The sequence below is a fragment of the Mustela lutreola genome, chromosome 9 (assembly GCF_030435805.1).
Source record: "Mustela lutreola isolate mMusLut2 chromosome 9, mMusLut2.pri, whole genome shotgun sequence".
Classification (NCBI taxonomy): Eukaryota; Metazoa; Chordata; class Mammalia; order Carnivora; family Mustelidae; genus Mustela; species Mustela lutreola.
The window spans coordinates 9,704,646-9,731,280 of record NC_081298.1 but is presented as its reverse complement, the minus strand read 5'-3'; the positions used below and the strand labels follow the sequence as shown (position 1 = coordinate 9,731,280).

Here is a 26,635-nt window from a genome sequence, read left to right as displayed (position 1 = left end):
GTTGAGACCCACCAGGCCAGAATGGGAGGTGAAATAATTTTTAAATGTCTAGCAAGGCTGTGTCCAACCCACATCTCATCATTCCCCTTCCCCGACAGACACCGACCCCCCCCCCTTTTGAAAAATAACTCCTTAAGAACTTTCCAGAAGCAACAGTATCTACCTAGGACTTAGTAATACTATTTGGTTTGTACAGTGGCGTTTTTACCTCCAAAAAGACATAGGGAGTTTAGGGAAGATGCCACAGAACAGTCATTCATTCAAGTAATCTTCACGGAGGACCTACAGTGTTCAGGGTACAGGGTACAGGGGAGATACAGTTAACAGACACACACAATCCCTGCTCTCTGGTGTTCTGGACTGCAGGCTTCTAGAAGATATTATCCAGGCAACCTGTGCCTTTCATTGTCTTATTTCACAACTTTGTTGAGAAACAGCTGTTAATACACGTGACTCTTGCCCATAGAAATGCAGATGAATTTTATCCAGGGGAATGCAAGCATTGCCCTGTGGATCCCACGTGTGCGTTTGCTTCCATGGTCCTGACTGCCTGCTTTCCCAGGTGTGTGGGGGGGTGTGTGTGGAGGCGGGGTTGATTCTTTTGAATCGGCTGTAAATCTGTTCGTGAAATCTTTGACACATGTCCTTTTCTATTTGTAGGAGCCATGATTTTCCTTTTTTAAATATTATATAAGAGTAGACAGCGAATCCACAAGTAAACATTATGAGAGCGCAAAACGCCATGTGGATGGGAAAGGTATCTGTTGTACAGTTGCTAATCCTCCTTACTCGATAAAAATAGAACATTAGCCACCCAAGTGAACCCCTCTGATTTCCCCCTTAATTTCACTGCCCTGCATGATCCCAAAACGGGGTGATCTGAAATTCCTTGAGCGTCCCCTTTTTTGCTCTGGGGTCTTTGCCATATGAGAAAAATGAAGACGAAGGTATTATTGGTCTCTGTCATGTCAATTACCTCAGGATGTTTCGAGAAGTTAGCAGAAATAATTTTTTCCATCAGAGTATCAGCACATGTTAGAAAACAAACAAAAACCCTCAAACGGATTTATGGGAAACAGGAAAAGGGAACAAGTGTCTTCAACACCGGCTCTAGCTAGAGCACATACCAGTGGACCCGAAGGGCCACTGGCTTCTTGGCTTTTAAGGACCCACAGTGACCCAGTGGGGATAAAATTAACTTCATCCTTGTTTGGTGCCTCAGTCTTTAGGATGCCCCTATTCCTTTCAACTTACTCTTTGCCTTAAATAGTTAAGTTGTTAACAAAAGCCTGGAGGGTGGAAAGAACAGGGGAGGGGACAGTTCTGGAGGCCATTTGGGATGTTTCTTCTCCCAAAAGGGTCACTTTCAAATATACTTTTTTTTTTTAAAGACTTTATTTGAGAGCACACACGCGAGAGAGAGAAAGAGAGAGAATGAGCAGGGAGAGCAGCAGACTCCCTGCAGAGCAGGGAGCCCAACCTAGGACTTGATCCCAGCATCCTGGGATCATGACCTGAGCCAAATGCAGACACTTAACCAACTGAGCCACCCAGGCGCTGCCAAATATACTTTTGACTTTAATAAAACACAGAGCTTGAGGCTTCTTCGGAACATATTTGCAAGGTCTTATCTTAAATACCACAATTTCAAAGCCCACTTGTGAGAGGTAAATTTACTTCCTTACCCTGATTTTGGCCTAGTTTAACTAAAGCTCTTTATTTCTTTTGATATTCAGGAATAGCTGGAACATGTTAAAGCTAAATGACACAGACCTAGAATTTTTTTTTTGTTTTTTGAATTTTGAGAGAGAGAGAACACGTGAGACAAAGAGCCCAAGCAGAGAACAGCAGGCTGAGGGAGAACCAGGCTCTGTGCTTAGCAGGGAGCCCAACTCAGAACTCCATCCCAGGATCCCAGGGTCATGATCTGGGCCAAAGACAGATGCCCAACCGACTGAGCCACCCAGGTGTCCGTGGTTCCGGATTTTTTCCTTTAGCCGTAAGTCTGGATTTTCATGTGTGCTAAGATCGTAAAACCATACACAACAGCCATATCTGACCAAAAACAATGGCTTCTTTGGGCATATCAGACTGATTGCTTTGAAAACCAACCCATTTCCTTTTAATATAAATGGGTTCCTAGGGTGTCTGTGTGGCTCAGTTGCTTAAGCCACTGCCTTCTGCTCAGGTCATCATCCTGGAGTCCTAGGCTCCAGTCCCATATTGGACTTCCCCTTCTCTGAAGGAGCCTGCTTCTCCGTCTCCCTCTGCCTCTCCCCCTGCTTGTGCTCTGTCAAATAAAGAAGTAAAACATTTAAAAAAAAAAAAAAAAAAGGGCATTCGTAATCTCTGTGGCCATTTCACAAACGCTGAATCATTATGTCATACCTGTCACTAATAAATATGACATATACCTCAATTTAAAAAATACAAATTCTGGGGTGCCTGGGAATCTTAAAAAAAAAAAAATATATATATATATATATATATATATATATATACACACACACACACAAATTCAGTACAATCATAATTCATATTTGGGGTCATGCCACTTTGCCAGTTATATTTTACAGCAAAACGTACTTTAATTTTCTTTTTTTTTTAAAGATTTTATTTATTTATTTGACAGAGAGAGATCACAAGTAGGCAGAGAGGCAGGCAGAGAGAGAGAGGAGGAAGCAGGCTCCCTGCTGAGCAGAGAGCCCGATGCGGGACTCGATCCCAGGACCCTGAGATCATGACCTGAGCCGAAGGCAGCGACTTAACCCACTGAGCCACCCAGGCGCCCCGTACTTTAATTTTCTAACCAAACTTTTTCCCAGCTTTCCTGAGGAAATCCACTTCTGCATGTAGACATCCTTCAAGACTCATTTACTTTTAGATCCTTCTGGAAGATAAAGGACATTCTCTGCCATTTATGAATAATGTACCGCCTGTGACTTCAAATAAAATAGATGGCCAAAGAGATGTATTTGTTAGGCAAAAGCAATAAACAGTCAATTTCTTTTTTCAAAAAGGAATGGGTATTCCTGGGGCACTTGGGTGGCTCAGTCAGTTAAGCGTCTGCCTTCAGCTCAAACGGGGAGCCTGCTTCTCTCCCTCCCTCTCCCCCACAACCCGTGTGCACTCTTGCACGTGCCAGCTCTATCGCAAATAAAATTTTTTTTTTAAGTTTTTATTTATTTATTTGACAGACAGAGATCACAAGGAGTAGGAAGAGAGGCAGACAGAGAGAGGAGGAAGCAGACTCCCCTTGGAGCAGAGAGCCCGATGTGGGGCTTGATCCCAGGACCCTGAGATCATGACCTGAGCCGAAGGCAGAGGCTTTAACCCACTGAGCCACCCAGGCACCCCCTATCGCAAATAAAATCTTAAGAGAGAAATTGGCATTCCTTATTTAAACGCTTCATGATTTTGTTTGTAAAGAGAGAGCAGAACTGAGGAACTGGTAGGATCAAGGCTCTACAAAGACCTTCGGCTTTCTCCACAGAAAAAAGTGCCTTCTTTCAATGAATACCTTTGGGGGCATCTGTCTTCTGCTTAGGTCGTGATCCCAGGGTCAGAAACACAGGCTTAGCCGAAATACAGCTTTTTGACAGACCCAGAATGAACTTCTGCCACACCAAGGGATGAGGGTCTAAGAGAGAGCAGTGTCCTGCCACCTTCACTTCCGACCACGGGCATCGGGAGATCTTGGGTTGGGTCAACAGCAGGGGGGAAGGTTACACACACACACACACAGGAACCCATGAACGGGATGAACCCTGTTGAAACTCAGTTGCTATGTGAAAACCCACCTTAAAAATTATCCCAACTTTGGGCGCCAGGGTGGCTCAGTGGGTTATAGCCTCAGCCTTCTGCTCAGGTCATGATCCCAGGGTCCTGGCATGGAGCCCCGCATCGGGCTCTCCGCTCAGCAGGGAGCCTGCATCCTTTCCTCTCTCTCTGCCTACTTGTGATCTCTGTCAAATAAAAAAAAAAATCTTAAAAAAAAAAAATTACCCTGACTCCGCCTCTATTTCCCCTTGCACCTTATGCTTCGAAAGCAATCCATCCGGGAATGATGGAAATACACCATCGTGCACATGCAAGGAGCTACGTAACCGTCATCTTCAAGATAAAGGAGGTGCCCACTGCTGGGCACCTCCTGACCCAGGTGACCTCCTTGGGCCTCAACACACTGAATCCAGATCCACCTGCCCCCGGGGTTGGGCCCAATCTCCCTAAGGATAGGGTGGACTTTCTGAGCCCAACAGGAGAACAAGGGGGGACTGCCATCCCGAACACCCCCTGCGTTCCAGGTAGTTTTCATGCTCTCGCCATAATCCTAGAAATCAAATATATTCTCCCCATTTCGCAGATGAGATATCCAAGGTCGTGATCTCATGAACCCATCCTTTGCCGACCAGATGTGTACCCATGTCACATAACCCCTGACTTTGTTTCCTGATGTTCTATGGGATGTGGACCGGCATTAACTTCCCAGTTGGGGCTCAAGCCACCTACAGCACTGTAAGCAGGTCTTGCAGCTGTGACAGTTGCCTTTGAAACCACTGAAGGGCTTCCTGTAAACATGCAGGCATTTCCATACTTTCAGAGGTCACCTGGCTCAACCCAGTGCTCCCAGACACGGAGAGGGGAACCGCCACCTTCCTTCCCGACCACCCTCCCCTGCTGCACAGCTGACAGGCCAGGTGGGCCCATCAAACAAGGCACCATCTCCACCTGGAGCAAGGGGCCTCCTCTAACCTTCCCCAGACCCTCTCTACAAACACGACTACAACAAAGCACCAGTTCCTTTCCCAGAACGCTTTTCTGACAGGTTCTAGGGGTGCCAACTGAAGGCAGAGGGTCGGGGGAAATACGGAGTATATTCCCACCCCCCCTCCCGTCTCACTGAGATACAAGTGACAGTTTCAAGTGGGTAAGCGGCCATTTCCTTCGATCTCCCATCAGGTTTCAACAACAGAGTCTGACTACAAGGAACCCAGAAATACCAAGAGGTAGGCAGGTCTGAAATGACCAAGTCTCGGGACACCTGCACTGCTTACACACTGGCTCCTTCAACAGAAACGAGCGAGACTCTACGTGGCGCGCTCACATCCCAACCTGGAGAAGTAGCTTCAACCTCAGGGCGGAGAAAACACACATACAGACGAAATGCACACTTACGCAAACCACTGCCAACCCACGTTGCCCCATGGGTCCGTCTTCGGACCATCCACCCTCGCCCCATCGATCCCTGCGGTAGGAAGCTCTCCGAGGTCAACTGGCCAGGAGGAACACTATCCCTCAATGATGAGCAAGACTGTTTACGAGGGGCGCCTGGGTGGCTCAGTGGGTTAAGCCGCTGCCTTCTGCTCTGGTCATGATCTCAGGGTCCTGGGATCAAGGCCCGCATTGGGCTCTCTGCTCAGCAGGGAGCCTGCTTTCCCCTCTCAGCCAAGTAAGTACTTCCCAGCGTGATTAGGGTTTATCCTTCCATTTCCATTATCTAAGAGCTGGGTTAATCTTGCTTTCAGAGAAAATGCAATGCCCACCTCACTCCAAATTTAGATGAGTTGAGGCCAAAGGACGGACAACCCTTGCAGGGAGGAGAGGAACCCACCTCCCGAGGAGGTAGCCAAGCCGGGCTCACATCAGGTTAAAGGCCACGAGAACGGAATCCCCAGCGTCCTCGGCGGTCAGGAGAACCGGTTCACTGATGGGGTCGCATCCGTATCTGCAAGGTTCTCAAGCCTGACTCTGGTACTTCCCACTGGGTTTGCAAAGAGAAACACTGCAAAGGTAAGACAACAGGGTACCTTCCCAGTAGGACACTAACCTCATCTTGCCCTTGTCTCTCCCTAGTGGATATTTCTTCCACCATCCTCTCATGCAATCTTCCCTTGGAATAAAGTGCCAAGTCCTATGTGATTCTCAGCAGTCCGTTCTGGAGGAAATGGTGTCTCTCTCTGCCCAGTGACTCATACCAGATTAGGATGGGCAGTCATGGAGGAATCTCGGTATGGTAAGCCTCCTGTGGTCACAAGTAGAAGTTCCCTAGAATAAATTTACTCTAACAGAACTTTTTGGCTTAAAAAGAAAGATGCCAAGCAGCAAGCAATTATCTGTGTACTTGAGAACACGGGGACAGAATGGATGTAACCAGATGCACATATATCTTCGATTCTGGGACCTGGAGGGTCCTGAGGGCCAAATGAGAGTTCTCAGGTTTAGAGCAGAAACGAACCAGAACAACTCATACATGCCTGGTGGTGGGGGGAAAGGAAGGAAAAAAAAAAAAAAAAAAAACCATCCAAAATTTATTCTCCAACAAGACAGCATCAGCAGGTAAAACTACAGGGTTTCTCCAAAGATTATACATTCACAAGGGCATTACTTAACAGTAAGAAAGGCTCTGGCATGTTCTCTGTAACAATATCCACTTCACAGTGTAAACAGGTTACTAGCATTGTGTTCAACATACAATTCCAGAAGGAAAGGCACAACGTGGCAAAAAAAATTTTTTTGGATCCTAAAAGTCAGGTGCAATAACACAGACAAACTTTTGGTAACAGTCTTGATCTACTTCCCCACAAAGCAGGAGATTTCTCCACTCAGACATTATGGTCTGTCTTTCTCCTTCCTTTTTGAACCATGAGAGCACGTTTCATCATTCCATATACAAAAAGGGGAGGGAGTTAAAAAACAAAAACAAAAAAACAAAAACCAAAGAATCAAGAAAATATCTTAAATGTCCGGCGGCTCTCACTACATTAATCAACTCAAGGTTTAAGACATGAGAACACTTCAGCGGTCAAAAATAGGAAAATAGACGCTATGGCTACAAAAATAAAAAAATAAATGAGGTAGATAAATTAAAGCTTTCACACCCATGAACTTGCCTGTTCCAACTTTGTAGCCTTCATGCAACACTCAACAATCTTCATAGTAACTTGGCATTAAAATGCACCAAGGACATTTTTGTACAAATTAGTATGAGAACCTATGAGGAACATGCCCTTCTGTGACTTTCTTCTAGAACGAAAACCCAACTTCTTCAATCGAGTAGGCACTGGCGAACCAAATGAAGTCACCTGAGGGTCCCTGCTCAGCTGCCCACCTCTCCTGGTGGCTCAGGAAGGAGGCATCTGGAAAGCAAGGCAGTACATTGGCACTCTTGGGGCTCTAACTGAACTGTTATTTAAATAAGCAGCAACACACATTGACTCCCTTCGGACTAAACGTAGTCCATTTGAGGGCATCCTATTTAAGGTTCCAAGGTTGAAGGAATTTTGTTAATTCTGCAACCTTAGTTTTAAAAAAAAAAAAAAGTACATTCAGGAAAAAAAGGAAGGAAGGATAGGAGAAGGAGGCTTGGTGGTCAAACACAGGTCCCTAAACAGAGATGCCAGATCACGTCCACGTACCCGCATACAGTCACCAGGGAAGTATCTAGTAACCCCCCCCAGGAATTAGTCTAACAGTTGTCTTTCCCATTGTAGTTCAGTAAGTTCCAACTTGAAATAGGGAGAGTCTTTGGAAACAGTTACCCTCGGTTGTACAAAGATTTTTATGTATACAGTTTGTCGCCAAGTAACAGAGCTACTTTGCAAGACCCGCTTCTTTCCAAAATTAAAGAAATTCTAGTCTGTATTTGTTTTAGTATGTATTTTCTTCTTTTGGGTTTTTGGGGTTTTTTTTTTTTTTTTCAGTTTTTTTCCTTTTTCAAATTTTTTTTTTATTTTTTTCTTTTTTTTTCTTTTTTTTTTTTTTTTTGCAAAGCAGCATACTGACATCTGATTGTAGGACTTGCCTGAGGTTGTGATCACAACTGTAAACATTATTTGCACATCAGTAAGAAACAAACAGGAGGAGATGGGTTCTTTGAAAAAAGGGAGAGAAAAGTACAGTTCCAGAGGTCATTCTGCCTGCGTTTCTCCTTCAATCAGCGTTCCTCTCCTAGAGCTTAGCTGACTGCGATCTTATTTTCTTCGAGGAAGTGAGGGAACTGGTGTTTGGGGACGCCATCAGCAGCACCTGGCTTTTCCACTTCAGCACTGATGGCTGACTGGGAGCCATCTATCTTGGAGATCGTGGTGTTGTTCACAATGGAGCTGGCCCCCAGGGAAACTGGGAGGGTAGGAATCCCTCCGCTCTGGATCACAGAGATTTCATTGGTCTTCATGGCCAGACCTCCATTGAGCATGGTGGTGTACTGGTTCCACACGACGGGGTCCACGTTCACCGAAGGCGCCAGGATTTCTTTGGGAAACATCTCAGGGACTCTCTTCCCATCAGTTCCTAACAGAGCCATGGTGTTCTCGATGGCCAGCTTCCTCCCACGGCGCGCCGAGCTGTTGTTGGCCCCGTGGGTCATGTAATGGACCTATGGGAAGAGAAACAGAAAAGTTTCCGCCAAAACAGATTTGATGGCGTGCATATTGGCAAGCTCATCCGTCTGCAGATGGGCTGGAACATTTTCAAAATTCAGGTATATGTTCTCTGGTGTTGGGGGTTGCTGGGGTGGGTGTTGGAGGTGGGGGGTGTTGGAAGGGGGCATGAAAATCAAGATCTAGCAACAATGGGCCCACATTCCTGCCTGGAGGCAAGTAAAGACAACCAAAGCGGGGGACATTTGCTCCCATTCTGTCCCCATAAACAACTACAGGGACCCTGTGTACTAAGCCTTCTCAAGTGCTACAGTTAAAATCTGTGAAGAACCAGCCTGCACAGGTAGTAACACTGCACAGAACTTGACACAAAAGCACACATGGAGTACAAATAAAATGGGAAAATCCGTTAAGACCAGGACATTGCATCCATGTCAATATCCTGGTTATGTTATCTATTCACATTAGCTTTTTTGCAAAAACCATGCCATTGGGGAATACTGGACAAAGTGTGTAAGGACGAATTCTCACTGCACATGAGGTCTCCAAGCAGCCTGTGTAAAAACCCGAGCTGAAAACTAACTTTTGAACAGAACAGATGCTGCCCTCGTGGACTGATCTACAAACACATGCTTCATCAATGATCATCATCAACGATCGTCATCAGAGAGAAGCAAGCCCCGCTGGGGCAGTGACAGGAAGGCCACCGTTGGAATGAATGCTGGTCATTCTGGGGTGGCAGACCTCCTGATGACAGAAATCATAGCACCTCCTTCCACTCAGCCCCTTTTCTAAATACAGGTCTTGTCTGGCTTTTGAGTTTCTAAAACCCTTTAAAAAAAAATGCGGTGGGCACTATTTTCTCAGGTCACCTCATTTCTTTTTCTTTTTTTTTTAAGATTTTATTTATTTATTTGACAGAGAAATACACAGCAAGAGAGGGAACACAAGCAGGGGGAGTGAGAGAGGGAGAACCAGGCTTCCTGCCAAGCAGGGAGCCCAATGCGGGGCTTGATCCCAGAATCCTGGGATCATAACCAGAGCTGAAGGCAGATGTTTAACCAGTGAGCCTTCCAGGTGCCCCAGGTCACCTCATTTCAACGCACCAACTCCCTCAGAAGTTAGTAGCTATCTTGCCAGTGGGCTCAGGAATAACCTGCTCTGCAGCGCTCTATGCTGTTATGACGTTCCACGCCTAACTGGAAACACATTACGATGTAACTCATTTAATCTCCAGGACAACTCTGAAATTGTCACTACCATTATCCCCATGCCTGCGAAACAGGTACAAGGAGCCATTATCTGCCCAAAGCCGTTTGTGCAGCAAAAGGAGCTCCAGACCTTCCCTGGGCAGATCCCAGGTCCTGGGAATTAACTGAAGCTTTGGATTTCTGAAGTTGGTATTACTGCTCCATCCTTGGCATTTTCACCAATGACAAAATCAAAACACAGCTTGTTTTTGTAGTATGTGTATTTTTTTAAATTAAATGATATACAATCTTACAGCTCTTTAAGGCTGTATATTAAGCCTTGAAGTTTTGGGACGCCTGGGTGGCTCAGTCAGTTAAACATCTGCCTTCAGCTCAGGTCATGATCCCGGGTCCTGGGATCCAGTCCCTCATCAGGCTCCCTGCTCAGCCTCAAGTCTGGTCCTCCCTCCCCTCTTCCTGCTGCTCTCCCTGCCTGTGCACTCGCTCTCCGACAAATAAATAAAATCTTAAAAAAAAAAAAACCTAAGTTTTAACCCCTGAGCCACAATGAATTCAACTCAACTGTCTACCCGTGGAGAGAAATAAAGAAGAAAGCCGAGAACATCTCACCCAAACCACCAGGTGGGGCCAGGGGAAAAAACCCAGGTCCCCAGTTCCCATCCTTTGTTCTTACACATGCCACTTTTAGTCCGTACGTGGGCGAGTCTCCTCGCCATCTCCCCGATAAATTCTGGGTGGAATCTAAGGATAGTCAAGGCCATTCTCTAAAAGGACCCAGCCACAGGGTTTTAACACAACTGATAACCTGGAGACTTGCTACCAGATACACTTCATTCACAGCTACTTACTTCAACCCAGCAGACCAGGAAAAACAGAAACCAACACACACGGTCATCATCGAGTCTGTACACATACACGCTAAATGACTTATCAACACCACATTACACTATGCACCACGTATCATCATCAGTCTCCAGGCTGGATCTCGCCCAGGTACTGTATGATTGTAGAGAGAGGGCACGGTCTGCCCCAGCATCAGGGAAAAACCACCCTACGTGTAACTACTATGTTATACTGAGACAGAAACATCCAAAAGACTTCATGTCCCATTCCTCGAAAAGCATCCTCTGCAAAATGCATTACTATCTCATGTGTCGCTAAGATCGGGGCGGGGGGGCGGTATATGACCAATTTCAGACAGCCGGCACAAAATACCCCACTTTGAGCAGCATCGTGATGTGAGAAAACATACTTTCCGATGCTTATTTTGAGAGCCAGCTATGAGATTTGACTACATGGTATCCCACTGTTTTTGTTTTTATTGGGGGCGCCTGGGTGGCTCAGTGGGTTAAAGCCTCTGCCTTCAGCTCAGGTCACGATCCTGGGGTCGTGGGATCGAGCCCCACATCGGGCTCTCTGCTCAGCGGGGAGTCTACTTCCTCCTCTCTCTCTCTCTCTGCCTACTTGTGATCTCTCTCTCTGTCAAATAAATAAATAAAATCTTTAAAATAAAAAAAATATTTTATTCATTTATCTGACAGAGCACAAGAAGGCAGAGCGGCAGACAGAGAGAGGCAGAAACAGCACCCCGCTGAGCAGAGAGCCCGATGCGGGGCTCAATCCCAGCACCCCGGGATCATGACCTGAGCCCAAGGCTGAGGCTTTAACCCACTGAGCCACCCAGGTGCCCCATCCCACTGTTCTCAACAGAAGAATCCGCCACAGATGGACGAACACCAATGAAGACTTGCTGCTCAACATCCCCCGCCCCCGCGAGACACGCACCTTCAGGTTGCCTTTGGTGGTAAACGCTCGCCCACATATGTTACACACGAAAGGCTTCTCCCCCGTGTGAGTCCGCTCGTGGATCTGCAGGGCGCTCGCCGAGGAGAAGTTCTTCCCACAACGTGTGCAGCCGTGCTGCTTGGCCTGTCGGCGTGGCTGGGCCGTTAACAAAGGCGTCATGCTTGGGGACATGGTCGTGGGTCCACCAAAGGCGCCAGGGACTTCAACTTTGACATAGGTTGGCTGGGCTCGGATAAATGTCGATGGCAGACTGCTACGACCTAGTATCCAGAGAAAAGAAATCCCAGACTTTTATCATCCCATATTCATGCCTTCTCAAACCACAAAAGAGCTCTGATGACAGCTGCCCACCGAGAGCCTGGGAACCGCTTCTGCGAACTGTGTACCTCGGACGCAGCCTTTCTCTCTGGCACATCGACCTGCCCAGGGAGGAACAGCTCAAGTACTTGGGGGAAGTCACCATGCTGGCATCAGGGTACAGGCCACACACAAACACCTAAAATTCCAAGTTCCTGCATAAAAAGTTATCTTTAAGGGAAGCCTGGCTGGCTCAGAGGGTGGAGGACTGTGACTCTTGTTGATCTCCGGGTAGTGGGTTCCAAACCTATGTTGGGTGTGGGGTGTCGAGTTTACTTAAAAGTAAATACCTAAAAACTATTTTTTAAGAAAAAACGATCTTTTATGCACAGAGGGCAACTTTCTCAGATCCCCTCCCTCCTTGGGAGCTTCGTGCTACCTCTTTGCTATAGCTCAATCAACTTGGCTTTGCTGCCCCCCCCACCATATCCACACACTCCCCCCACCGCCCCCGCCAAGCAAAAAAAAAAAAAAGGCATGCCCAGACACCAGGTTTATTTCATTCTATCAGCAGCTGTTCCCCCATTTCACCGCTAACATCAACGGGTACCCCACCCATTTTGTATGTGCATTTTAAAATGGGTCAGATTCTCCTCCTCACCCCCCCCATTATTAATCTTTGAACCTTGCAGTAGGGAACGGGACCTCAGAATCAAGGAACTATGGCTTATCTCAGTGGCCAAAAAGCAGCGCTTACTTTCTCAAACACATTCTTCTACTGGATCATTTCCGTAAGATTACCCAATGTCTCCCTGGGGCTCAACCACAAAAGTTAAAAACTGGCAAGTGTGCTGTCCATACCCAAACTGCATTAACCACCATCAACAGAAGGATGTCAGTGCTCAGACAGAGGCAGCTACTAATCCCCTCCACCCAGAAGCACAGAGAGGCTAATTGCCCTACAGAAGAGCTGCTCTGCACACGCCACACTGTCCATTTGCCAAGTTCAACCCAGGTTCCTTTTGGATGACCTTGTGCCCAAAATGGACCTAAGTTAAATCCAAAGCTCTATCACCTTCCATCTCAGTGCGGCTGTTCTCGGAGCCGTCTGCCTTGCCACCAGCATCAGGAGATCGGGACTTGAGGCTTTCTGCCTGGCTATTGGCTGGGGACAGCGCCTGGAAGGACGCCATCTCCAGGACATCTGGACTTCGGCTCTGGTACTCCTGGTCTCCCATCACTGAGGACGACGAGTCGTTGGTCAGGCCATCACTCTCCACCGAGCCGTTCTCTCTGCTGTTCTGCCGCTGCAGGACAAGAGGAGCAGGACCCACCTTCCCCGGGGCATCGAGGGAAGCCGTCACGGCAAACCCGAGCGTGGGGGATGCCGAGTGGACGCTGGGAAGAGGGACGGGGACCTTCAAGGAGCTCCCGGGGGCATCCTGGGGGCTGACCTCATCCACATCAATGCTTTCGAGAACGTCGTCCTGACAGACGGCACCCGCACCACCATTTTCACTGACCATCATGGGCTCAGGCCCCGTGAAGTCACAGGGGCTCTCGGGCAGGGGCGTGTTGGGAATCTGGCCGCCCATGTGCATCCGGATGTGCTGCTGCAGCAGGACCGCGTTGGTGAACTTCTTCTGGCAGATGGGGCACGAGTGCTGCGTCTTCACGGACGCGCTGGTTCGGTGGACCCCGAGGTGCGTCTTCAGGTTGCCCTTGGTGGAGAAGGCCCGACCGCAGATCTTACACTGGAACGGCCTCTCCCCGGTGTGCGTGCGGTAATGCATCTTGAGGGAGCTCTGGCAGCTCAAGACCCGGTGGCAGATGAGACACTCGTTGGGGTCGGTGGTGGCCTTGTCGATGTTCTCTACCAGCTGCTGCAATTTCAGGGTCTCGGACCCCGGCTCAGGTGTCCCGCTCCCTTGGAAGCCACCAACCCTCGGGGAACTGTGGTGTGGCCCCACCCCAGGGAGCAGGGATCCATCCTCACTGTCTGGAGAAGGCCCGGGCTGCAGGTCGTGGGGCAGAGGGCCGCCCAAGAGGTCCTTGGGGTTAGTCCCTGATGAGAGATTCTGAGGTAGCCCTAGGTTGGGGGTCCCTGTTACAAGGACAGGTTTGCTGTCTAAAGAGAGACTCGCCTCCTCTACGGGGACAGGTACAGAGAGTGCATAGGGAATGCCATTGCCTGCCGCCATTTTGTCGTGGAACTCAGCAAAGAGCTGGGGGTTCGCCTTCACCTGGGGATGTCGATGAAAGTGCACCTTGAGGTTGCCCTTGGTGGTGAACCGGTGGCCACAGACCGAGCACACGAAGGGTCTCTCTCCGGTATGGGAGCGGAGGTGGATCTGCAAGGAGCTATCAGTCCCAAAAACCTTGCTACAGTACTTACACTTGTGCTTGCAGAGGACGGCCTCGTCTTTGGCTTTGACCTCCACGGGGGACACGTTCGGTGGCTTCCCCTTCCCTTTCTTGGACGGGTCTAAGGCCACCGTGGAGAAAGGGCTCTGGAAGAGCACAGAGCCTGGGGCCTGAGGTAGCAAAGCGCCGGGGAGGCGCGACATGACGCCCGGCAGCACCCGCGTCCCGTCTGGCTTCAGGGCGAAGGGCGCCAGCCCGGGGGACGCGGAGCCGGCGCCGGCGGAAGGGACGTTTGCGTGAGGTAGCTTGGCTGGCTTCAAGGCGTCCAGGGACAGGCCCTGGCTTCCGGCTTTCTGGCTGAGCAGCGCCACGGCCGCCGACACCTGCTGGGACATGTGGCTGCCCAAGGTCTTGAGGGCGTCGGCCCCCGCGGCGCCGGAGTGCAGGGCGTGCGACGCCCACATGTTCACCTGCACGCGGATCTGCTCCGTGAGCTGGATCTGCTGCAGCTGCTGCTGCTGGAGGCACAGGATCTGCTCCAGGACCCACGGGATGCTGCTGGCGCCGGGCAGGGGGGCCGGCGGCGCGTCCGCGCTCCGCTGGTTCACGGCCACCTTGGTGCCCCGCAGCGCCTGCAGAGTGACGTTCGTGTTGGCCACTTTGCCTTTGGGTACGTAGCTTATGTCCTGGGATGCGGCCGGCAGGGCGGCCTCGGTCTTCAGGAACACGACAGGCTCGGCGCCCAGCTTCTCCTTCGCCTCCCCCGAGCCTCCGCCCTCGCCGTCCTCCCTGGGCCCCTCCTTGCTGCCCGGACTCAGCCCAGCCCCGGAGAAGTCGTCGGGAGGGACCGGCCCCTCGCTGTCGTTCATGATGAGGACGGGGGGGTTCTTAGTGCAATTTTTCTTGTGTTCGAAGAACTCGGAGAAGCTGAAGAACTCGGCGCAGCATTTCTCGCAGATGTGAGTCTCCTCCCGACGGGTCCTCTTCGAGGTCAGGCCATCCCTGCTGGCTTCACTGCCACTCCCCGGGGGGTTCATGGGAGCACCTGGGACAAGAGAGCACAAGCTAAGAATGATGCCTAAGAAGGGGCACGGGGGCTCTTTCTAGCAAAGAACCACAACTCACCATACAGACATCTTCCTGTGTCCAAACAGGCAGAAGACTGTAAAAGGGAACTAGGCCTCCAGAGGTCAGAACCAACTAACCACTTGTGTAGTGGGTTAACTGTGCCCACTCCCATCTACACCCCCCACCCCACCCCCTGGGCGGCCAAGTATGTCCAAGTCCTTATACCCAGCACCTGTGCATGTGAACTTACTGGGAGCAGGATCTTTACAAATCTAACTGGGAGAGTCCCTAACCCATTGCTTGATGTTCTTGAAGAGACAGGGAATGAGAGATGGAACAAGTAAGACCCTAGGAAGGAATTACCGGGGCTCTAAGCCAGGACTGCCAGAAGCCAACAGGAGACAGAAAGGAGGCTTGAAACCCTTCTCCCGTCTCCAGAAGGAAGCCACCCTCGCTGACACCTCAATTTCAGGTGTCCGGCCTCCAGAACCATTCGCCTGAATTTACGCTTAAAAGCCATCCAATTTGCAGCAATAGTTTATGGAAACCCTAGGAAATTCATACAACTTCTCTTTATTAAAATAATCCCCTTGGAGCTCTGCACTCCACTCAGAGCAAGCTTGCAAAGGCCAGTGGGTCTCACGCAGTGAATATAAGTGACACTGGGAACGTCCAAAATACAGCTGCTCATCCCCACGCCAGGGCTGCTGAAAGGGAACCGCATTACGAGTGCACCTTCCCAGTTCCAAGGGGCCAACACTGAAAATACAGAGAACAGCACGCTGGTCCATTTACACAGGAAGGCCAAGCGGATAGTCCAAGGAGTATTTTCTTTTTTAAAAAAGATTTTTACTTAAAAAAAAAAAAAAAAAGGCAGACACTAAAGAAGATTTTTACTTATTTATGACAAGAGAGATATAGCGGAAGAGGAAAACCAAGCACAAGGGAGCTAGACAGAGAGGCAGACTCCCCGCTGAGCAGGGAGCCCGATGCAGGGCTCGATCCCAGGACGCTGTGATCATGACCTGAGCCAAGGGCAGAGGTTTCATGACTGAGCCACAGGCACCCCATTCTAGGAACATTTTCATGAGACACTGACAAAAGATTTCATGTTCAAAGAAGGCTGTGACCATAGGGAAAAAGACTCTGATGATCTTATACTTATAGATCATGAAAAACTAGAGGAATGTCTCATTGGTCTGGACACTATATTAATAAGCCATTATGTAAAAAGAGAAGCCGGGGAATGAAAGGGGATGAGAATGATGGGTTTCGCTGCAACTTCTACTTGCAACTTCTATTCCTATAATATATCTGAAATGAAATATACAAAATCAAACACCTTCCTGTTCTGGGCTGGTCTCCAAATTTCTTTTGTAATTGGGTCCTATTCCCTTCAGGGTTAATGGAAGCCTGCATATTAAATTGCCCATCTTGAGACTGTGGCTTTTATCTGGACATCTGGGTCCTAAAAACAAGAAGTCAGGTGAAAAGTCCCCCAAGCTACTTTACTGTTCTCATTTCCTGGCTATCCAATTGTAGGTACACTCCCCCTCGGAGAAACCAGAGGTATACCTCAGAGTCAGGATCTAAACCAACAGATAATTGCACATGTATACAAAGATCCATCTAAGAACAGTTTTGGTTTGTTTGTTTTTAAACAGAAATGTTAAATGTTCTGTATTCAGCCATACAGCAGAAATGGCGTTAACTTCTGGATGCTCTCACATGGAGACGAAGTTAGGTGAAAGAAAACAGGCTGCAGAAAAATACATAAAATGTGACCACTTTTGTTTAAAATACAACATGTCTGAAATGTACAAATGGATGGAAGAGAGGCCGAGAAGGATACATCTCACATTTAAATAAATTATTACTTTTTAAAGCAAACTAATATATTTTGCCTCTCAACTCCTTCTTGGGTGATTACAGTCCCTAAAACCATGGGGGTTTGACTGAGGACGTCCTGCACAGAATGGGGGTGGAAGTGATCTTGAAAGAAAAGTTTATTTCCTTTTTTTTTTTTTTAAGATTTTATTTATTTGCCAGAAAGAGAAGAGTTGTAAGCACAAGCAGGGCAAGCAGCAGGCAAAGGGAGAAGCAGGCTCCCTGCTGAGGAAGGAGTCGGATGCGGGATTCATCCCAGGACTCTGGGATCATGACGGAGCTGAAGTCAGACACTTAACTGACAGCCACGCAGGTGTCCCAGGAAAGTGTGTTTCTCTTGAGAAGATCTACAGATTTCCGGCTTTCAAAAAGTAATTCTTTAAAATTTACATAAGCCCATTCTTTATGAATTTCAGACCTAGCGCTACGAAGTTTTGTAAGGCGTGTGTGGGTTGGCGGTGAGCCAGGGACGAAGAGCCAACAGCCACTACTAACAGGTCTGGCCCGCCAGTGTAGGGAGCGTAGGTTAGGGCTGACCCAGCACTTGCCTGTGAACAAGCTGGATATGGAAGCCTTACTCTTCAGGATCTGCCCAAAACAAGCATAACTGTGACAACCTCATGCGGCAGGTATGCCTGGGTTCAGTGAAGTTTTTAACAAATGTGTGAAATACTTACTAATGTGCCCGATGCCATCCTGGATGGAACCTGGCAAGAAAGGTGCAGATACTGTGGAGTTCAGTGAACATTATTCTCTCCACCCTTCTATCTCTAGTGGCTCCCATGGTTAGCTGGGAAACTGGGGAACAAAACTTTTCTAACCACCATCACTGAATGCCAAACTCATTCACCAACACATCCCACCTCCTACTGGGCACACCACAGGGCAGCTAGGGATCCGACCGGTGGTGAAATGATGACCATGATGTTCTGTCTGCAGGTCGGACCGGGGACCTCTAGGTGCCCCCTACTATACTCACCCAATCTATTAAATTACCTGCCCCACTGACAAACGAGAGAAACAAACTGAAGGATCGTGCCTTGCCCAAGGCAACACAATTAAAAATTAGTCATAGCTAACTTCTGAGCACTTATACTATGTTGCCAGGCGTAATTCTAAACAACTCACAGGTTCTAACAACTCTGAGGTAGGGGCCGTTGTATTTCAGAGGGGGAACCGAGGCACAGAGGGTATCAGTTTGCCCAAAGTAACACAGGTGATAAAGGGCAGGGCCAATATTAAAACCCAGGCATGCAGCCCCACAACTTCCCTCCTTCCTTCACTTCCTACCATCATGTTTCTTCTGTTGAGACTGCAACTATCTCTCCTCTCAAAGACACCCCAGGAAGGACAGAAAAGCCTGAGGGGTCAGGTTGGCAAGAAGGGGAAAGGGACGCGGACACATGCTACTACAATCTTTCTGGAACTCCTGGAAGTCACTTGAAAAGTTAGTACACAGGGGCACCTGGGTGGCTCCATCGTTAAGCGTCCGCCTTCAGCTCAGATCATGATCCGAGCATCCCAGGATCAAGCCCTGCACCTGGCCACCTGCTTAGCAGGAAGCCTGCTTCTCCCTCTCCCACTCCCCCTGCTTGTCTATGTCCCCATCAAATAAATAAATAAATAAATAAAATCTTAAAAAAAAAAAAAAAAAAAAAAAACAAAGGCGCTAGTACAAAACACATCCCTGCTACCCTCCAGGTGTTCGACAGGTTAAATTCCCAATCCCAGCCATATTTCAAGTCAAGTTAAAAATATTTGTCAATTCCCAGAATACAGTCAGTATCTATCCCCCTACTTTCCCAGGACTAGGAGTGAGGTGTCAGAGGCAGTGTTATGTAGCACTCTTTCTGGAAAAGCAATTCTGGCAATTATGTGTCAAGAACTTTAAAAAGGACAACTTTTAACAAGTTTCCCTTGGCAGGGAAATACACCCTACCGGGAGGTGCACAGAAGAGAGAAAGATACAGTTCCTTCCGCAGCACTCAGCACGCAGCAACATCAGGTTGGTTCCCCAGCAGTTCTCCTCTGACCCTTGTTAGGAATTCACTTTATGAAATAAGGATACATTTCTCTTACTAACAAACAGCAGAAACAAAAACAGGTACACTCTGTGGCCAAGCAGGAAGGCTCTGGTTAAATGAAGTCAGGGCACAGAGAAAAAGGGATTCATCTGTAGCCTACAAAAAAATAAAGCAGATCTCTTACTTGTGGTGTTCTAGAGGGCAACCGCCCCAGATTTATTTCAAGAGGAGGAAGAGAACGGGGTGTAGATCTGCGGTCCCACTGCCTTTGTGGATAAAGACACAAATATGTACGTGGAAAATCCTCGGTCTATAGTAAGAGAAACTAGGGCTGCGTACTACCTCTTGGGAGTGTGGGCCTGGGGACTGAGGGGGGAGAGAACATTTTACAAGGGTCAACCTTTGTACTATGGTTTCTTTTTCATTAGCATGTTTCAACCCTTAGACTCAACCATTGTTAACTTCTGGAAATCTCCAGTAAAGCCACATGCAAGAATACCATCCAGGTTTGTAAGGGGAACCACCCCACCCTCCAGCAAAACACATGCTCCCTTAACCCATTCATCTCTGCAGCCACATCATTAGACAAGTGTCCTCAGGCCCAATTTGCAGATGTGCAAACTGAGGCTCAGACAGAATTAAGTGGCTCAAGGTAAGAATCTGTTCACCAGGAAAAGACGACCAGGGATTGTATTCTTAAGTACCATCAAGAAGGGCGCTAAACTTAGGGGCCTCATTTATCATTGCTTCTTCTAGAGCAGTTTCTCACTTTTTTTTTTTTAATTTCATCCTTCTACAGAGGCTTTTAGAGCTTTCTTAACTACTACCTCTCCTCCCTTGCCATGAAACTTTAATACCACAAATATACTGTATATCTGTATGTGCAGTGTGGTCCTTCAGGAAGGCCAAAATCCACTGTACATCAAGTTTTCTGTCCCCATCCCCTCAAGAAAATGTTCACACACACCCCCAAAAAATTTTGAAAAGGGGGCACTTGGGATCTGAGCCCCACGTCGGGCTCTCTGCCTAGCGGGGAGCCTGCTTCCCTCTCTGCCTGCCTCTCTGCCTACTTGTGATCTGTCAAATAAATAAAATCTTAAAAAAAGAAAAGTTCACCCCCTTGGGGACAATATTCCTTCATTGAGAAAGCCGTTTCTAAACCAGCATTTTTAAACTGAAGTCCATGAAATTAGGTAAGAAACAAAAATGAGATCTTTATTTTCACTAATCTCAACTAAAATTTAGTATCTGACTTTCAATGACAAATGTTGGAGAGACACCACAGTGGTACTTGCAGAACCTGCGACTTCGTCACAGAAAGCCAATCTTTTCCTATGATGTTAATGCTGCTGCCTTACTGGAAATTCTGGGTTACCTGAACAGCTGTGCTCATCTTTTTAATGCGTTCATAAAGAAGCACATTATTCTATCACCAATGTTTTTTGGTTTTGATAACTGTGTTTCAGTGCAATCTATTTCCTTGGTGTTTGTGTTTTTTACTCTTTGCACTGAAATACGCTCTGTGGAGAAGGAAGCTATGGCACAAAAAAGGTTAACCGCCCCCCCCAGCCAGAAGGATCTAACAGTTTCCAAGAGTGATTTACAACCTGAATACCAGCTTGCCGTCCCTGTATACACAGGCTGGCCTCTTCTGTGGGCTGGATACAACGCCAGCAACATCCCACTTGAGTCTTAAAACAGAGCAGCTCTGAACGCATGTGCAGTAAAACGACCTTCTCCATCCAGACCACCACGAGCCAACACTGAAGCCCTATTTGCTGGGGAGTTAAGAGGAGTGGGTTATGGACAATTGCCTGCTACGCTTAAGTTACCCCTTCCCAAAAGGGAAAAAGGCAAAGTTCAGAGAGATTCTTCCATCTTTCCACCCCACCCCCACTCCGAATTTTAGGAATGTTATCTCTCAGCATCTAGTTATCCAATAAGTTGGAAGAATGCAGTAAACCCAGCAGGGGTCTTAGATTCAATCACTGCCAAATGGATAGAAAATACTCTTACTATTGTGTAGAAGAAAAGCTCATCTACCAGAAGCCAATCAAACTCTGCGAACTCCAAAATGCTTAAAAAATAAAACCAGTATAATCTTGAGAAAAGCATTGACTCCAGCTTATTTTCCTCTCCCCCAGTTCTATATTAAAAAGAACCACAATGAGTAGATTTACATAAAGTATACAGTATCTTCTACCCTCCCCCACCGTCAGGATAATTGCTTACCAAAAAAACAAAAGGAAAAGAGATGTCCTTTGAACTGGCTGAAAGAAAGTGGCCATTTACCAGTTTAATTTTACATCTCAATTCAGAAACCCAGAAACATTTACTAACAAGGCTTTAACTCGATTCACAGATAGCTGATTAAAGCTATAATTAAGTTCTACTTAATGAAAAGCTAAAAACTTATTTCAGAACAGTGTTGATCAAAATTCAGAGACTGTGCTGAGAAGGAGAAACAGTAAAAGAATCAAAGGAGGCTGTAACAGCTGTTAATGTGTCTGGGTTCTGCTATTTACACATTAAGAGATAGATCCTATTTTCCAGAAGAATTGGGAGTTATTCTTTTAAGCAAACCTGTAAACTCCATGCAGGCAGGGGTTTGTGTTGTCCCTTTCCACAGAGCACTGTCTCCCCTCAACAAAAGACCAACGGTCAAGAAGTTCATTTGAAAAAAAGGGGGGGGGGGTAACTAGCATTGCCATACTTGTTTCCATCCACACTTTTAAAATGGTATAGATGCTTTCTTTTAAAAAAAATCAAAAGTACAACAGGTAAAGGGTTGATAAAGGGGGAACTTTTTGAACTCTTCCCCATGATTTTTCCAGGGCACTAAGGCCCAGAGCATGACATGCAAACACTGTTTTTTTTTTTTTTTTATTTCCAAGTCTCCTCCCCAAAGACCCCTTAATCTAAGTCCGAAAAGGCAAATCTCAAACATTAAAAGGGAGGAGAGATCGTCAAACTCCACCAACTAAACACTCATCAGGGCTCCTTCATCAAAGGAACTGATGGAAAATCCCATCTCAAAACCAACCCGAGTCAGATCATGATAAACAGCTCAGTGGATTCGGAGCAAAAGGCTGAAACCAACCAGGAGCAAGCCATTTCAACCCGGGGCTACTGTTTACTCTAAAATGAGTGCAAATGAGAATTAAAGATAGCGTACTAGAGGTCCCCAGCCTCGTCACTGGCACTCAGTAGGCTACAGTTAAGAACCACAGAATCATCTCAATGGGCACTTCTGGACAATCTCGATGGAAGAAATAAAACTGAAACACTGTTATGCTGAACAAAATTGATTACAAATCACATTCCCAGCACATAGTGGGTCTTCGGCGGTTGAAATGATCTTCACCCCCACTGTATAAAAGAAAAATTCAAAAGCTCAGAGAAATCGAGGTCTCCAGATTACACAGCTGAAAGTCATATAACCAGACAGGAACGGTCATCTCTAAAACCTTACCAGAACACTAACTTTATTCAAAAAGAGGAAGTCCTAACTCCTTCTCCTGCCTCCCAAGATGGCTCCCCAACTGCCCCCCCCACCATGAGGAAGCCAGGGGAGGCTGAAATGACCACGTAGGGACTTGTGCAATTTATTTTTAACGGAACAAAAGGGGCTACCGGCAAGCGGGAGCCCCTTTCTCTATCAGAAACTAAGATGGGAACACAGAGGGTCGGCCTGCAACATTCAAGCCACTATCCAGGAGATTTCCCTCTCTCCCGCAATTAAAATAGGGATTTCCAAGGGCCCTCTTCTCAAAATCATTACAGCCAGAGGAGGTCATTTCGGTTTAGAAACTGGGGCTAGGCAGCTGTTTGAAACTTGGGGATCTTAATCGTTGATGGTTGTAATCCAGTTTAGCACAAAGGGCTTTTGAGAAAATGCTAATTTTCCTGTATGTAGCGTGAGTCCACTGCCCACCTGCAGATGTTTTGATCTCCAAACTCCATTTTCCTCAAAACTATATATTTTTAAAGATTTTATTTATTTATCTGACACAGAGAGAGATCACAAGTAGGAAAGGGGTGGGGAGCAGGCTCCCCGCTGAGCAGAGAGCCTGATGTGGGGCTCAATCCCAGGATCCTGGGATCATGACCTGAGCTGAAGGCAGAGGCTTTAACCAACTGAGCCACCCAGACGCCCCAAGAACTGCATTCTTTCCAAGAGGATCTCAAACTGGTTTTGCAAAAATAGGACTGGCCCAATCTTAGTTTTTAAAAAAATTATACATATCTACATATCTATCAGTATATACACATCTACCTATATAGATCCATGTTATCTCTCCCTATAGCTACATAGATATAATATATAGATAGATACACACATAACAGGCTGCTCAAATGCAAACTGCAGCCGTTAAAACGTACTGCTTGAGGAAACTACCTTCTGTCCCATGGTGGTAATGGAAGATTCTGCAAATACATTTGAGGACTAAGGAATTCTTTGCAAGAATTCCAAACACTTGGCAAAGAATAGCAGGTACAGCTAGGGCTCCGGCAAGGAACTGGTCTGAGTCCCCAAGGGCGCCCGTCCTTCGGCCCAACCCGGCGCTCTCCATCCCCGCCCCCCCCCAACCCGTCCCACCCTTCAGGTGTGAGCCGGTACCTGTGAGGGGACCCGCCTCTCAGCAAAGCGTGCGGCTCCAGGTCGGGCCTCCAGGGGGCGCCCGCGCGCAACTCGGCGGTCCGCTCCAAACCCAGCGATCAATAGCGAACCAACCGCCCCCCACCCCCGCCGCCCAAATCGTGGAAGCGGGCGCACAGTCAGGCCTGAGATCCTAAGCCCAGCCCCGGGTAACTGACTGTACACTCCAACCAGCGTAATTTAAGAAGCCGCCGTGTAACAAGCTCCCCGCAAAGGTGCCGAATACCACCAAAAGCACCACTTGCGTGCGCCCACCAAAAACCAAGGGGGTACGAGAATGGGGAGGTTAGAGCTGAACCAGGGGAGGGGTCAGAGCCCGGAGCTCGCCCCTCCTCTCGGGAGGAAGCGGGCGGGCGGAGGGTTAACCCTTTTGTTCCAGGTGGGCCAGGCGACCGACGAAGCCTCTCCATGCTCTCCCCCCCCACCCCCCCCAACCCGAGGCACAAAGAGAGTCCATCCTCCTGGGACCTCGGGTGCCGGCAGCCCTGACCATCAGACGCCCCGAAAATGCACAGCCGCCTCTCGTCAAGACGATCTATTTAATTTGCCCTGGAAAAAAAAATGTTATGGGGGGGGCAGGGGTTTACATTAACCTATTATAAATTTGGGCAACATAATGCATTCCCTACCCCCAAAAAGGGGGAGGTAGCAAAAACGGAGCGCAGCCTTCCTACCGGAGTTACGGCTTGGAGTGTCTGGGACAGCAGTGCACACCCCCATCAGCGGCTGAGAAATTAGAAAGCAGGCGGGGAGAAAAGGGGAAACGATCCGCAAGGCCCAAGACGAGATTAACAACGCCCCCTCCCCCCACGCGTAGCTAAAAACTTATCAGGCGACAATTTGGCGGGCCGGGACGGAGGGGAGATAGGGGGAAATCAACTCGCTCCTACAACCTCCTCGGTTAAGTGACCCGGAGGAGGGGAGTTTGCCCGGCCGCTCCAGGCGGGGTTGGGGTCCCGAACGCCTCCCGACCCCGGAGACGCTCGCCGCGGAAGCGTGGGGCGGGTCAGCCCCGGGAGCTCGCCCTGGCCGCGACCGCCCAGACCTGGCCCGACCTCTCCCCCCCTGGCCCCCGGGGCGCGCTTCTGGAAAGCCGGGCGCCGCAGGAAAGCCCCGCAAAATTCCAGGCTGGTGCACCCCAGAGGAGCTGCCGCGCGCCCGCGACCCCGGCCCCTGGGGGCCTGCACCCCTCCGGCTGGCCGCGGTTATTTTTAGGAAGTCGGAAATCAAAGATGGCTGGAGGTCAGGCCCCGAAAGGTTAGGGCGAAGATCGGCAGGCGGCAAAGACCGAGGAGAAAAAGCCAAAGCCCTAAGGAAATTTTTTAAAAGGGAAATACTGTGCCCTTCTCCCGCACCTCTTCGGGCCCTCCAATCCCCTCAGCGGGTGGCCCGCACCCCAGCTCCCGGAGATGGGGAGAGGTCGCGCCCCCTCCCCCCGCTTGGCCCGGGAGGGGCGCGTGCAACAGATCGCCCTCCCCCCCCCAGGGGGGGGTCTTCCAGGGGCGCGCTCCTTCAGCCTCCTAGAAGAGCTCCCAAGGGGTGAAGGAAAAGGTGGGGACCCCCGGGGTCTTTCTTTTAAAAGCGACGCCAGGGAGGGAGGAGGGGAACCTAAGTTACAAGTGGGGGGGAGGTAACTAGCGAGGGGAGTGGAACCAATTAAGAGAGGGGGCAAGGGACGAGTAGGTAACCTTTCAGGAATGAGGGACACGGCGGGGGGGGGGGGGTCAATCTTACAACAAGAGGAGCGAGACCTGGGGGTGAAACTTACACAAGAGAGGGAAGAGGTAAAGTGTAAAATTAACAAGGGCGGGGGGGCGGGGGACGACGAGCGTGCCTTCCCTAGAACTGAGACCCCAAATCTTGGTTCCAGAATCTGCGCTGGAAGCCGCTAGCTCCCCGAAGCTCGCGCCTTCGAGGGTCCAGCGAACGTCCGGAAACCTGCCCGCCCCCGGCGCGCGCCCCCAGCCCTACTCACCCGGCTCCCCCGCCGCCGGCGCCGCTGGGGCCGCATCTGCAAACTCCGAGGCCGGCTGCTGCGGCTGCTGCTCGCCCTGGTCCTCCTCGGAGTTGATGTGCTGGGGTTTCGCCTGCTTGCGCCTCGACATGGTGCGAGCATCGGGCCGCCTGGAGAGCCGCCACAAATTCCTGGAGTTAGGAAATTTACCCCCCTTCGGCCGGAACGCGCATGTCCCAGTAATTATTATTATCAATAATGCATTGCGATTTATCATGAGCCCTGACAGCTGATTGGCCTGGGTCCAAGACCTCAGAGATCATTTAAATAAGCCCTCATTGATCAGGGAGGGGCGAGGCATTCTGGGCTTTGTAGTCCGGCCCTACGTGCGACAAAGGCGTGTTCATCGGGGGAGCGCAACTAATTAGCATCCGGGCTCAGATTGGCTGGATCGGGCACGAAATCGGAGGGGGACCCATTCTCGCTCCAGCTATCGGAGTCCTTGGAGAGAAGAATAAAAATAATTGTGTGCTTATTAAAAACTAGGAGCGTCCGTCTAAGTTTGGGGACGAGCGCATTTGGTCGTGTGCTCCAAAAATTACTTTTGTAAGATTGATATCCGCGCAAGCCGGGGTGGGGAGGTAGTTTTCTGGGGAGTAGTTTGGTTCCGAATTTTTACATCTACCCAAAAACCTACAAACAAAAAACTGAGATGGGATACATGTCTCCTTCCATCTTATTTTTGACTGAAATGTTTAAACGGAATTTCGAGATGCCCGAAGAAGAGTGAAAATGGTGGTTTATTCAACCTTCCCAATCCATCTCACCTCTTAAAGTGGCCTTGGAATTTCCAAAATTTCAGATTATGCTCTCACCATGGTTTATTTCCTTTAAATGCTAAATAATAGCCCCAGGGTTCATATTCACAAGGATTGGTTTGTTGTGACCATGCGACCTTGGTTTTTGGTTTGGGGGCTTATTTTTAC

General features: G+C 48.7%; 1 protein-coding gene across 2 annotated transcripts; it reads right to left on the bottom strand.

The window, feature by feature from the left end:
• Positions 1-6,291: 6,291 nt before the first annotated feature.
• SALL4 (spalt like transcription factor 4) lies at positions 6,292-26,012 on the bottom strand. 2 transcript variants are annotated; one of them, XM_059133888.1, is made up of 4 exons: positions 25,671-26,012; positions 12,768-15,101; positions 11,375-11,655; positions 6,292-8,374 (listed from the first exon to the last, which is right to left on the bottom strand). In XM_059133888.1, exons 1-4 carry the CDS (start codon positions 25,924-25,926, stop codon positions 7,955-7,957), a joined length of 3,291 nt encoding a protein of 1,096 aa, XP_058989871.1. In that variant the 5' UTR covers positions 25,927-26,012; the 3' UTR covers positions 6,292-7,954. The 2 variants fall into 2 exon arrangements, with proteins under 2 accessions (XP_058989871.1, XP_058989872.1); XM_059133889.1 differs by having other exon boundaries at positions 14,088-15,101.
• Between the last annotated feature and the right edge of the window lie 623 nt (positions 26,013-26,635).

Bases quoted from the DNA above. Each gene is read 5' to 3' on its own strand.
- SALL4 (XM_059133888.1), bottom strand. From the start codon at position 25,926: ATGATAAATCGCAATGCATTATTGATAATAATAATTACTGGGACATGC. The intron at 15,102-25,670 runs GTGAGTAGGGCT...CTCTTGTCCCAG, and splicing joins GCCGGCGGCGGGGGAGCCGG to GTGCTCCCATGAACCCCCCG. The intron at 8,375-11,374 runs GTGCGTGTCTCG...CTCTTCCCATAG, and splicing joins CCACCAAAGGCAACCTGAAG to GTCCATTACATGACCCACGG.